General features: G+C 31.9%; 2 protein-coding genes across 2 annotated transcripts; one reads left to right on the top strand and one right to left on the bottom strand.

Annotated features, from left to right (window-relative positions):
- Positions 1-2,893: 2,893 nt before the first annotated feature.
- LOC108811417 (protodermal factor 1) lies at positions 2,894-4,295 on the top strand. Its single transcript, XM_018583467.2, has 3 exons — positions 2,894-3,116; positions 3,193-3,736; positions 3,820-4,295. Exons 1-3 carry the CDS (start codon positions 2,966-2,968, stop codon positions 4,160-4,162), a joined length of 1,038 nt encoding a protein of 345 aa, XP_018438969.1. The 5' UTR covers positions 2,894-2,965; the 3' UTR covers positions 4,163-4,295.
- A 1,560-nt stretch (positions 4,296-5,855) lies between these two features.
- Positions 5,856-8,844, bottom strand: LOC108806147 (proteinaceous RNase P 2). Its single transcript, XM_018578183.2, has 7 exons — positions 8,654-8,844; positions 7,337-8,401; positions 7,025-7,126; positions 6,757-6,935; positions 6,552-6,672; positions 6,373-6,441; positions 5,856-6,283 (listed from the first exon to the last, which is right to left on the bottom strand). Exons 2-7 carry the CDS (start codon positions 8,321-8,323, stop codon positions 6,131-6,133), a joined length of 1,611 nt encoding a protein of 536 aa, XP_018433685.1. The 5' UTR covers positions 8,324-8,401; positions 8,654-8,844; the 3' UTR covers positions 5,856-6,130.
- Positions 8,845-13,773: the final 4,929 nt, after the last annotated feature.

Genomic DNA, 13,773 nt, shown 5'->3' with positions numbered 1-13,773 from the left:
ACTCAGATTTAACTATGGCAGTGAACAAACCAAGTGGATGCCCGGCTTTTCGAGCTCATGGAGCTGAGATAAGAGAAGTGATGAGCCAGATTGCGGAATGGGAGGTGAGTTCAGTTCGTAGAGGTGCAAATAAGCCGGCCTTCTTGATTGCCCGTAGTGTAACAAAGGAAAAAAGATTGCAGTCTTATGTGGCGCAGGGGGATCCTTGTTGGTTGAGAAGTTTACTTGCAGAAGAAGTTTCAAGATCATGAGGATGGTGTTTAGCACGAGTCTTGTGGAAAAATGTATTTGGTGTGCTCTGTTCTGAGGTTTATCGGTTGGTGGTATTAATGGTTTAGCGATTTTAGGTTGATGAGCTGTTCGTACTTTTGTTTTGCCTATCGTGTTGCTGTTGGGGGCTCTGTTTTCATGTTTGAACTTTGGTTTCTTTCAGAGAGAAAAAAAAATATGTGACACCTTTATCACTCTATTTGCAAAACATCTTATTTCATTGGACCAGAGTTACATATTGCTTCATCAATATAATTTTGACCAAAATTTATTAAATTTATACTGAATAAAGAAAACTTAGCTAATTGAAGTTAACTAGATTTTCAGTTTTTTCAGTTATACACATCTTAATTCAAGTTTCACTATATATTTTTGACAATTTGTTGAATTATAATTCTAAAGTATCATTTTGTTATGATGAAACCAACACGCTAATATATCGGATTTATTTATAGTTCGGTGTATATCTATCTCCACGCCAGATCATTTCTAGAATAGATTTAGCAAAAGAAAAAAAAACATTTATAGAATAGGATAATACCAACATATACGTGAACTTAGGGATATAATTCTTGAGCAATTAAGAATTTCTCTTTTCTCTGTTCGTTATAAATATGATTTATTAATTCCTTGTTATACTTGTGGAGAATTAAGTTTCCATGTTCTGCTTCCTCTTCAACAAAAGAGAGATTGTGAAACTAGAAATACACGTAAAGCATGCCAGTTAATTAATGAAGGTAACAAACAAAACCCTTACTTCAAAGTGTTTAAAATAGGTAACTTGGTGTATATTTTGTATTTTTTTATTCTCTAATATTCATTTAAAAAATTTACCATTACTTTTTTTTTGTTCAGATTCAGAATGAACCCTAGTCGATGTGCTATAGGATGGAGAAAAACAGAGTCAAACAATCAATATATGGGAGCCAAATCAACATATGTTTCATGTGTTTCCAATCCATCAAAAGATGAAATATAACGATGTAGAATTGTTCATTTTTCTTAGAAACATGGTTTTAATTAACTGTTCAATATTGTTGTAATATTTGATTATTTAATAAAATAGTTATTTGATTAATTCTTATTTTTATTTTTATTATTTTAAATTTTAAAATAACCATCACATTTGAAATTATTGTGAAATAGCAAATATAATTCTAAAACAAATACAATTTAACAAATTAATTTGCATTATAATTATATTGTGTAGTATGTAGCAACAAATTGTACGAGTTTAGAATTGCAAAGTATGTTGTAAAGATACAACAAATTTGCAAGACAACTGTTATAGCATTATTACGATGGATGTAGCAACAAATCAATTCATTGCAAAATTTGCAATATTTTTGCAACTATAGGAATTTGCAACAACCAATCAGCACCATTGTATAATTCATTACGAATTTATTGCAAATTTACATTTGCAACATCATATTGACCTATTGCAATATTTTTTCTTTATTGCAATATGATTATTTTCTTGTAGTGTCTAGATTAGTTTGATGATGGATTAGATAGATTTGATCTAGGTGATTACGAACTAACAAACACAAATAAAAAAATATTATTATCAAATATTTATATTGTTTTCGTTAGGATAAAATAACGACTCTATTTTAATGTGTAGAAAAATCGTGAGTGCACAGTACTAAAACATTAGATCCACAGAGAACAATGTTACATTAAAAAGGGTTTTGTTTTGTTCTCGGGCACAAATTCCAAAATCTAAGATCCTAATCGAACCAAAACCTTGATTTATTATTTGATTTAAATTGTAAAATAATGTTCTAAATGGATTTTTGTATAGTATTACAAAACATATTTAAACGAGAATTGTTATTAACCAGATCTGAAAAATAGACTATAAATCAGAAATTAATAGTCAATATAAATATTTAAAACATAATTAAGTATATAAATTTAAATAAATATCTTAAAAACTTAATTACTTTTAAATAATTATTTCATAATTCACTTGTTAAAATAATAAGTTTACTCTATCTACAAAATAATGTATATTGTTTATAAACGATGTTGTTTTCATGTTTGACTTACCATTTTATTAGTTATATGATCATTACAAATTAGAACGGAAATATTATCCAATCCCGACTACTTATAAATATTAGAGTGAGTTAAGAGGGACCTAAAATATCTGACTAGTCTAAACGAGTACCCGAACTTGCCTTGATCAATTGTTAAAATTTGTAAACTACGTGCACACGTCGAGTAAAACTTTGTTCTTTTTAATTTCAGACCTCACGTGTTGCGAGTGGAACTGTGTTCACATTTGTCACAGCTCGACACAACTATATTCATACAAAGTCTTGGTAGTATTAACTGCGTGGAACCAATACCTTTAAAACCAATAACTATAACCCGAACCCATTATCAAGGAGACCAATTTTTTTTTCTTTTTTACATTTATTGCTCAGCACAAAAGGTTGGGGAGATAATGAAGGAACATTAACTTTCTTGACTCGTACGAATACTATCATGTTCAGACCATGAGACCATCATAAACTATTACTACTTTTTTCTTTTGTCTTTGTCAACAACTTCAATTAATATTTTAGCAGTTGAAGGTTGTATGATTTCCTTTTTATTTACTCTTTTTATCTTCTGGCTTTTAAGACTACCATAACTACTCATCTTCTCTTCTTGTTCTTTATTGCTTATACTGCTGAGAAATCAAATGGATCCAAATCATAGTCTCCTATTTGTGGCCCTTCTTGTTCTATGCTTAGCCGTAAATGGAGTTACTGGATATGCCACGGTCACAGGGTCAGTGTTTTGTGACCAATGCAAGGATGGAGAGAGATCTTTATTCGATTTCCCTGTCTCTGGTAATTAACAACAGCATTGTCAATACTTTTTTTTTGCTGTATCTCTGCCTAAGATGTGTTGTTGATTTCTTAAAAGGAATCAAGGTTAGTGTCACATGTTCTGATGAAAACGGACAAGTCTACATGTCAAGAGAAGAGACAACTAACTGGCTTGGAGGATATGTAATGAGATTCGACGGGACACCGGATTTGAGCAACTGTTATGCTCAGGTTTCAGAGAGTGGAGCTCAACAACAAGGCTCAAGTAGTAGTTGCAGCATTGCTTCAGGTCCTGCACAGAAACTTAAGCTAATGTTTAGCTTTTTTGGATTTGAAACGTTCGCTGCGGATGTGCTTCTTACTCAGCCGGTTCAGCCAATGTCTTATTGTCCTAAACCACCACCAACTCCAGTTATGTTTCCTCCTCAAGTCCCTATTATACCTCCTCCTCGTCAAGCCCTACCCCCTCCTGAGGTTAAGCTTCCACCTTCGCCTCCAAAACCTCAAGTTCCTCTCTTGCCTCCTCCTCAGGCCCCTGTCACAAGTCCTCCTCCAGCTACATCGCCTCCTCAGTTTAAGCTTCCACCTTTGCCTCCAACCCCTCTAGTTCCATTTGTAGAGCCATCAGCCTGTTCCCACCAGTGGGTTTCTCTCTAATCCGGTTTTTGTTGCTTAACTCCGTTTCACATACTTTCATAACATTTTGACTTTGTGACTTATATAGGCTGTGGATGAGACCTGAGTACAGATGCTACTGGAGGGTGATAGGTCCAGACACGAAGGTGGCAGTTGCGTTCGGACTAATAGCTGGGAGGAGATATGGTACTGATATGACAGTACGTGAAGCACTAGACGGGCGAGGAGAAGCCTACAAGACTCTCTTAAGGGAGGCAACAACTGCATTACTCAATTCATACAACTCTCTTGGCTTTCCTTATAACTCCATCGCTGTCATCACACATACAAATTTGGCACTCCTCGGTAATTCGCAGCACGATGTTCTCATGACCGCTATCCGTTTCATCAAGGCTAATTCAGGGACTTGCAAGTTCACAATTTGCAAGTGATTGGTTGTGCGGTCTTCCTATTTATATACTCCACACCTTTTTTCTTCTCTTGTTCTTGTGTACGTTGGTAACACCTACTGTAGAAGTCTATATTTGGATGCATTGGGGAATACTATTATATGTCCTTCTAGTATATGGATTACGGACAAACAGAATCAATTCTTGCATTTATGTTACAAAGCCTAACGAATTAGGAGATAACTAGGAGACTAGAATTTAGACAATACTAATACAAACTCTTATGCTACATGTGAGTCCTAGGATAAGAGTCTGATTGAATGAGAAATTTCCTAGCTCCATTTTATTTTCCTATTGAGGCTGAACCTAAATCTGCGGTCAAGAGATAGTTCATAGCTGTCCCTCTGGACCGCCCGGATCCAACAAATAAATAGAAAGTTGGATCTACATTAGATCTTACCTGAATCGTCCCATCTATAGTCTTGAGGAGAAGTTTGATTTCAAACCCCGGTTCAAACAGGAGGACCATGCTAATGTGCCTTGAAACCTTTGACAGAACAAGTGAATCCACTAAAACAAAATCCAAACAAGTGCACCTGTTATCTGAGAATGTTTTGTTCTTATGTATTACAATTAAAATGTTTTGTTCTTTCAGAAGCGTAGCAATTATGGAGAGCATAAACCAAATATTATGTTTAATCGTTAAAGACAGCAAAATTAGAAAAATGGACAAAATTTAAGTTTCTAATTAGGAAATAGGATTGTACCAAGTTTTTATTTACAAATAGGGACAACTTGCTTTCTGTCCATGTTGAGATGTCCATGCAGACTTTAAGAAACATATTTATTCTCGTATTTGTCATTCTATTTATTTTTAAAACAAATCAATAATAATAAAATGACCCAATTTATTTTAGAAACTCTTCATGACTATTATATTTCTTCTTCTTCACTATCATCATCTTCTTAACTCCGCCAGCAGCATAAAATAGAACCTACTTTTGTCCTCTTTGTATAGCAAAATAATAAGACAAATTTGAACTACCAAAAATTGAACTAAACCGCATCAACAATCACCGCTGTCATACTCTCTTTCCTTGCTCACTAATATCAAGCGCCGGAGGAGGTTTATACATTTTGACAATAACAGTGGTCCCAAATCGAAAGCAAATTGTAACTCGTCTTCCTCATTCTCTCCTCAAAATCTGTGAAAAACGGTCAGAAATAATTGACTGGAGTGAGTAGAATCTGTCATCGGATCTCAAATCAATTTTTAAGTACTTTCCATAAAATTCTACAACAATAAAATCTAAAGCTACATCAAAAAATCTACATATTTTTTCCCTACAACAATAATTTTAAAGATACAGCCATTACCAATCTGACACTTAACTTTGGGTATGATGTGTAGCCGGAGCTATTACCAGAGTGTATAAAACTAATTTTATGTATAACTATTAGTATATCAAATATACTTTATTCAGAAAATTTTAAATTTAGTATATATTAAAAATATAGATCCGAGTCTAGATATATCTGAATTCTAAAGAGTTGAAATACCCGGTTTCGGATATTGTGCTGACGAAACTGATATTTTACTATTTGGATTTGGACACTCTTGATATCCTATTTACGGAACGGATCTGCAGCGGATATCGGAGCTAAATCCCAGCCTAACCACAATCTTTTAAAAGGATTGTAAAATATGAATGGTGCTTACGAAGTCAACCCCAAAAAGCTAGATCTTGACACTTGGAACAAAAATGTATCTTTTTTTTCTTTCTTATGGGCAAAAAATTCAATGCCCTCTATGAGAAACAATGTTTTTTTGTATGTATTCTTCCCGGAAAAATAAAGTAAAATAAGTAAATAACAGTCACAACAAAGAACAAGGGATCTTCAATTAGCAAGAGACTGCTAACAATAGCTCTCCATTATCCTATTCCAGAATCTCAATTCTCATCATTACCTGCAGCATCACATGAATTCAATAAGCTGTTGTTGCAGCTACTAAGAACTTTCCCCATTTTCAGAAGTTTCCAGCTTTCCATTAATCTTAAGTGAATCTAAAACACTTCTTCTGCTAATACACATCCAAGTTCTTGAAGACTCCTCATTGTTTTGGCTTGCAACAGGAACATGCCAGGACCCTTTATCTGATTCCTGATAGGTAATCAAGATTTATTCAGAAAACTCCATTTCTTAAAACCGAATTAGAAAACATGAATAGGATTAAGATTAAGATGGTGAACCTGAATGGCAACAGAAAAAGGAGGCGGCATTTCAAGCTTCAGATTACCTTTCGTAAATGTATACCGAACCTACCACCAAAATCATAAACCATAAGATAATTTTACATTCTCAAGATTCTATATTTTTCTTTTACGATAAAGGGCTCAGGCTATACTTTATAAGGGTTTATAGATTTTACCTGATGCCTTTCTTTCCACTTTTGGAAAAAACTGTTCCCCAACAGTTCAAAAATGTGATCTCTCATCTCATCATTTGTCACAAGCAAACACTTGAGTTTAGCAGCAGCATAGAGCCAATACCTGAAATAGAAGGAAAATGCCCCAAAGATGAGTGTAATCAGAAATTGTTTGGTAATGGGAATTTAAGAGAAGCTAAGTACATACCAATCATCGTTGAAACCTGGTGGAGTCGCATACAAGACACCGTTGTTAATCCATTCATCAACCAGATTCCTGTGAGTTGGGTTCTCTAAAAGCGTCCTGACCCGTTTCTTATGCAAGAGGACCAGGGGCCACTTGTTATCACCACTCTTATGGTACAGTTCGTTTATCACAGCTTCAAGCTGCTCGATCGCACACGTACGTTTGTTAGTCTTGCAAGAATGTATTCTAAATTTTGAAGGAAGAAAGACAAGTAAAGATAGATGAGAACCTGTGAAAGACTGAAACCACCGTCTGCAAAATTTTGTTGATAGAGACCAATATTTGCCCCATCTACAATAGCTTCGTAATCTCCATGTTTCTCAAGCCAGTCCTGACAAAGATTCGTGTAACGTTCAGACAAAGATCAACATTCACTCTTTTTTTTTTGCACTGTACGTTCAGACAATCTGTCCTAAAAGCTATTAGAAGAAGATACTGAACTTTCAAATATTGCTTATCAAAGTTAACTAAGTAAAACAGAAGCTTGTAAGATTTTATGTCCTAGACTTATTAGAAGCAAATCATTAATTCTTTCTCTAACCTGAAACTCGCTGAAGTCCACCTTTGTCTCGGAACAATTCATCTTTGCCTTCCTCTCCATAGCCAAAGCCACCAAAGAATCCACAAACTTCTGTGTTTCTACCTCATCGGTATCAACACAAGCAAGCTGCTCATTGCAGCTCAAACATCTTCCGGTTGAGCTAACATTACCTTTCTTCACAATCCATTTACCTTCCCCAACCCATCCACGCCCATGCCACCCACCTCCATTCCTCAAAACAGCTTCTCTAAGCCTCCCAACATCAGAACCAATCCCGTTACCACTAACCTCACCAGCTTTCTCTCCACAAAACCATTCCTCTATAACTCTCGATGTCTCTTCACAAACGCATCCAACATATTCCCTTAGTTTATGTAAATATCTGTAAACCTTGTTTTCTCGGCTCGTGGCAGCGCTTACCTTCAACAAAGCCGAGATCTCAGCCTCCTCCAGTGCAATACCCGCAGCATCCATGTGCTCTTCCACCTCATAACCCTTTTCAGCCTCCAGCCTCTCGCAGAAACAGAGCAAAGCTGGGGCATAGGTTCTGAGACGGGGAACCGATGTGCCGCCAAGAGAAGCAAAGTCCTTGACAATCTTGAAAGCATAATCGCCATCACCCTTAGCAGAAGCCAGACGAGCCACTGAAGTGACGGTTGCCTCATTAAGACTTAACCCGGAAGTAACCATACGGTCAAAAATCTGGTAGCCACGTTCAACGGCAAGGGTTTGAAGAGATGGGTCGCTAATGGAAGCCGAGCATAGGTAAAGAAGGGTCTGAAAATGCTGCTGGTTTAGTCTGACTTCGTTGGAAGTGACGGCTGCATCGTAAAGAGCTAATGCAGCTGAGAGATCCTTTGACTTGGAGCAAGAGTTGAGATTGAAGAGTAGATTCTTTTCCGGGTTCTTGATTGCCTTCCTCTTCTTGTTGGGGTTTGAAGGGCTTTCGTCGTCCTGGCGAGAGCGCCGTTGACCATTAGAAGCCATAGATGAGTAGTATAAGTGCAAATTTTGCAGCTTGATCTATCAAAAGTTGCAAGCTTTCCTGACCAGCATTAAAAAGAGCTGAAACAAAAACAAACAAACAAGATCCACAATCAATCAATATGAAGATTCAAATTGAAAACATAACTAAAGTCGCACAAGATCCACCAAAAATCAAAACTTTCTGAACTGTTCAGTTTCTATGATTACATAGTGGATTTGCATAACTAGTCTGGTTCTTGTGTGAATATTATGTTTCAATTTATATGGCAGTTGTTAGACCCAGAGCATGCAGTAGTAAATACTACTCCTAAGACAGAACATAGAGCTTACCGTGTTTGAAGTAGACGAGACGGACCAAGGAAAGTCGGCGAAGGGTTAAGTGATTAGACGGTGAAACAACGTTGACGCGCGGAGAAGAGAGAGCATGAATTCGAATCGAGACTACGGCGGCGACTCGCTGAGCAGAACAGAATTTAAAGGTAAACCGGATCGTCTATGGGGTCACTCGATACCTATCATTAAAACACTAAAAATTTTATTTTTTTTTGTCAGCATTTTAGTTTTTATTTGAAATCTAAAATTTATAGGTTTTTTTAGCAAAAAAAAAGAAGTTAATCTATCGATAGTATCAAAACGTAAGCATTTCTCATTTATAGTGTAGGATATATGATTTTGGTTTATATTGAAAATATGAATAATATTTGAAAGATCTATTTTGAATATTGATACATAGATTTAAGAAAATAATATTTTGATGTCATAAAATTTCTTAATTTATATAGAGTACATAATATACACAAGTTCAATATTTAAATTTAGAATATTTATATTAAATTTAAGGATACTGTATTTTTAAATATATGTATTTCCATTATTTTATTAATTCATTTAGATGTATATGTAGGCTAAAACTAAAATACTTACAAGTTGTTAATCAATTTAATAATCTCTTGTAAAGTAAAAGTGTTTTTTTTGTAAAGTTATGACTTTGCATTAATGAAATTCTCTCAAATAGCATTTTTTAAGTTTTTGTCATAAAATAGTTTTCAAAAAATAAAATGATCAAAATAGCTCTTTTTAGTTTTGAAATTTTATTTTTCTATTTTTAAGAATTTGAATTCATCCTCTAAACCTCACCATTTAACTTAAATTCTAAGTTTTAGATTAGTTAACCCTAGAGATATAGATGCATATTTACCCTTTAATAAAACATATTTTGATCATTTTCTTCCTAGAAAACCTATTCTTTTTGTGAAAATAAACTAAAATAACTACCTAAAAGAATTTTTCATATATATATAGTAGGACAAGACATGCGTCTTGCGCATGATGAACTTATATAATAGAAATTAAAACTATATAGTATTGACAAATTAAATATATATATGTGTTTGAATTTTTTAATATGCATACAATTGTGTTTTTTTATATAATTATATATATGTTGGTCTCAGCATTTATAATTGTAATAATAGACCAAAATTTATTTTGAATTTATGGTGTACCTGATCGATTTGAGCTTAAAATTTTTATCACCCTGTTTATACTTATAAAAATCGTAATGTGTTGTGGTCATCAAGTGAATTTTTATTACAAAAACATGTTTACAATTTTTTAAATACTTTACTTTAACATTATTGAGAACTATTTAAATGGTTTTAGAACCAACAGTTTAGTATTGTTTTCAAAATCGAATTACTTTGACCTTAGTCTTCCACATAGTTTTGAAGGGTTTCAATTGGACGACTAAATTGATGCAACATATTTTCTTATTTTAAGTCGTTAACTGAATATATATATATATATATATATTATTTAATTTGAATATTTATTAAATAAAAATCAATATTAATCAATTTTATGATTATTTGTATATTTTTACAACAAAACAAATTAAGCCATTAATCAGAAAAAAATTAAAGTGGAATTTTAAAATTTCTAATAGTTTATGGTTGTTTAAAAATCAAAATATAACATATAAGAAAAAAATCTAATTTTATTATATAGTTAATATGATTGCTTAATATCTTTTAATAATATAAAATTAAACAAAAAGAGCTAAGATACAAAAATTGTTATCAAATATTTATTATTCATAATCATTAATCGTCATATATATGTTAATTTTATAAAGTAATTCTGTAGCTTTTATTTAAGAAAGTGCGAGAATATTATTTTGTATACTATTAATTGATTTGATAGTTAGTTTAATAAAAAGTATAATATAAATTAAGATGGGCCAATCTATTTTTCTAAAAATTCTGAATTTCATTCACATGGTGACACGTAACTACAAAATAATGTTGTAATGTTTCTCAATTAATATATAAGGGATGTTAAACCATTGACCATTAATTTTTTAACATAATAATTTTAACAATTTTAGTAATTTATTGTCATTTTTAATTCAAAATATAAATATACGAAAAAATCTAAATTTTAATTTTAATTTATTTTAATAAGATAAAATTATACAAACAATAATGGAGGATATATAAATTGTTATCGAACCTTATTTATTAGAATCATTAATTGTCATATATATAATAATCATATTTGGTAATTCCGTAGCTTTTATTTAAAAGATATGAAAAGCAATTTATAGAAATTATATTCAATCGATTTTTAAATTGACGGTAAAAATGATACGTGACGAAATTAATATGAATGCATTAAGCCAATGCTTCTTCTTTAATCTATACTATTATTTATGAAGTGATTTTGCTTATTTGTCATGTTCTCCATGATTTTAGCTAATTTTGCTTATTTGTCATATTTTTATTAAGTTTAAGCTAATTATCATTGATGTATTATTTGTTTTGAGCTGAGTCACTAAATCATTAATTTAAAATAATAGTCTTGATGAATATTCTATATAAATAAAAACGAATTTTATTTTATTAATATTAAATTTATATGTTATATTAGCTTTTTTATTTGTCATATTTTTATTAAGTTTTAGACTTTTAGATAGGTTACTAATTTATTATTAGTTTCTAACTATTCACTAATTTATTTTAATGATATAAAATTTATATGTTATATGCTATATTAAATAACTGATTACAAAATAATATTTTAGAATTATCAAAAAAGATAATTCTTCTATATATATTCTTTTTTGTGCTTATCTGAAAACAATATTTTATTATAAAAGTTAAAAAAAAAATTAAGATACAAAACAATTTATTATTAAATATTAGTCAACCAAAAAATATAAATATATTTTCTAAACTATATCTAAGATATGAGTGTTTTAAAAAAACTTAACACAATAATAAGTATATATTTTGATTAAAAGTATTTGACATATATAAATATTTTGATGTTTGATTTAACTATTTAAAAACATAAATAATAATTTATTATGCTGATTTTAGATTAATAAGACATAAACTAATAATTATTTATAAGAAATTTATGCCCGCATGTGCGGGCAAAACACCTAGTATATCTATATATATAAAGAAAAGCTTCTCTCCTTCTCCATAAGCCACGTCAGAAATTAGGTTGATCAGTGTGCGACACGTGTCCTGTTTAGATGAAACTCTGCGTTTCATTAATAGGTTTATCTATAATATTTATGGGCTTCTTTTGTTGGGCTTCTATTTTACTCAGGTTTTCAATCTCGATAGGGAGCGATGCTTATCGTCTTCATCATCTTCCTAGGGTTCAATCTCCGAAAGCAACGACGAAGTTCATATCTCTTTGTGGGTATTCAATTGCGTCGTTTTGTCTTCCGTCATAATCAATCAAAACATTCTGATTACAGATTCATCACCTTTATCACCTTCTTAACTCCATCAACCACGATCTGACATTCAATTCAACTTGCTCTTCTACAAGGCGGTGTATCTACACCTTAAAAGGTAAGCCTTTTTCCCTTGAAACTCATCCTCTCAATTCTTTCTGATTTGAAGTCAGCTCGCTGTTCTTCCGCCGTTGAGGTTAGACTTCTTTCATACTCTCTTATTGTGTAGCTTTTTTTTGATTCATCGGTATCGTTTCTCTGTAGTTAGATGAGTTCCAACAAACGGTTCAGTCTAGCTAATGGTTTGAAAGACAAAACTCGAGACATGCATCTTGACTTTACTTTCGCTATGGAGACTCAGGTTGCGAAGATAGATCCCACCTATAAAAAGGTAAGGCTTCATCCCTTTGAGACACATCCTCGCTATTCATAATAACAGTAGAAACTTATTACACATTTTTATCCACATTTAGACCGAGTTCAGACATTGAAACCAAACTCCAAGAAGAGAAAGTTGCTTCGTTTTCTCATACAGCTTCAAATTCAAAGGTTTGTATTTTACAATCTCTCTCTCTCTCTTGCCTCTGACTATAAGAAAGTGTTCTTCTTTGTTTATGTTGTGTTGGACCTGTTGGTTGTTGCAAAAGATATGTATCTCTAAATCTATCATTAACATTGCTGATTTTGGACTAACAGGGGAGGTTAGTTGACATACCATTAAAAAGTTGGTTAGTATCAATTTTTGTTGTACTCCTTCAGGTGCATTTATTCTCGGACACCAATATTTTACTCTTTTTCATGATTTTTCAGTGACACCGATACCAATATGACACCTTATTTTTGTACTCAAAATTTTGACACCCCATTAAATAATTCTTGGATCCGCCACTGCTCATGCCTCTACTGGAACAACTTCCCTTTTGTACGTTGTCCTTTCCTGAAGAATTATGGAAGACTCAAGAGAACAAGAGACGTGACTGCACAAAAACAAAATGCAAACTTATATGCTCCCACCAGTAATATTTAATTTTCCTTTTCTATTGTTTTTATTCTGGATGAAGATAGAGAGCTCCTTCAATAGCTGTGTTGTAAGAAAAGAGATTCGCTTGAGTTGATATGTAAATTTGGTTTATTGTGGTTAACAAATATAATTTAACACAAGTGTAAAAGATGAACTAAATAGAAAGAGATAGTTTAACAAAGTAATAGATTTTTGGTTAAGTTTGCTATCGTATGTGATTATTGGTATCAAGTGGCAAAAATTATACTTTCAGAGAAATATGTTAAATTATACATATATGAATTATTTACGCTACAGAAATTAACAAATGAAAATCAATTAATTAACAGTTTTTTTAAATTAAAACCAATATTGTAAAAGTATCCGGTAATTATTTTTTAAATAGTCATTTAAATTATCAAAACCTTCAACATTGTATGTGTAAAGAAAATGATTAGTGTTTTTAATATATATATATACTAGATTAGGACCCGCCCTAAATGGCGGAAATTGATTTGTCAAATTTCAATTAATAATATATGGTATATAATATTATATATATTTGTGTAACATTTACATATATATACATATTAGACATATATATAATATTTTATTAAATATATATAGAATTTAATAGTGTTATAATTTGTGTTGTACTTGTTATTAGTTTGTATTTAATCTTCTTTTATTTTTAGTATA

Source organism: Raphanus sativus, chromosome 6 (genome assembly GCF_000801105.2).
Source record: "Raphanus sativus cultivar WK10039 chromosome 6, ASM80110v3, whole genome shotgun sequence".
Lineage (NCBI taxonomy): Eukaryota > Viridiplantae > Streptophyta > Magnoliopsida > Brassicales > Brassicaceae > Raphanus > Raphanus sativus.
Note: the sequence above shows the minus strand (reverse complement) of the source record. Positions and strands in the feature narration are given on the sequence as shown.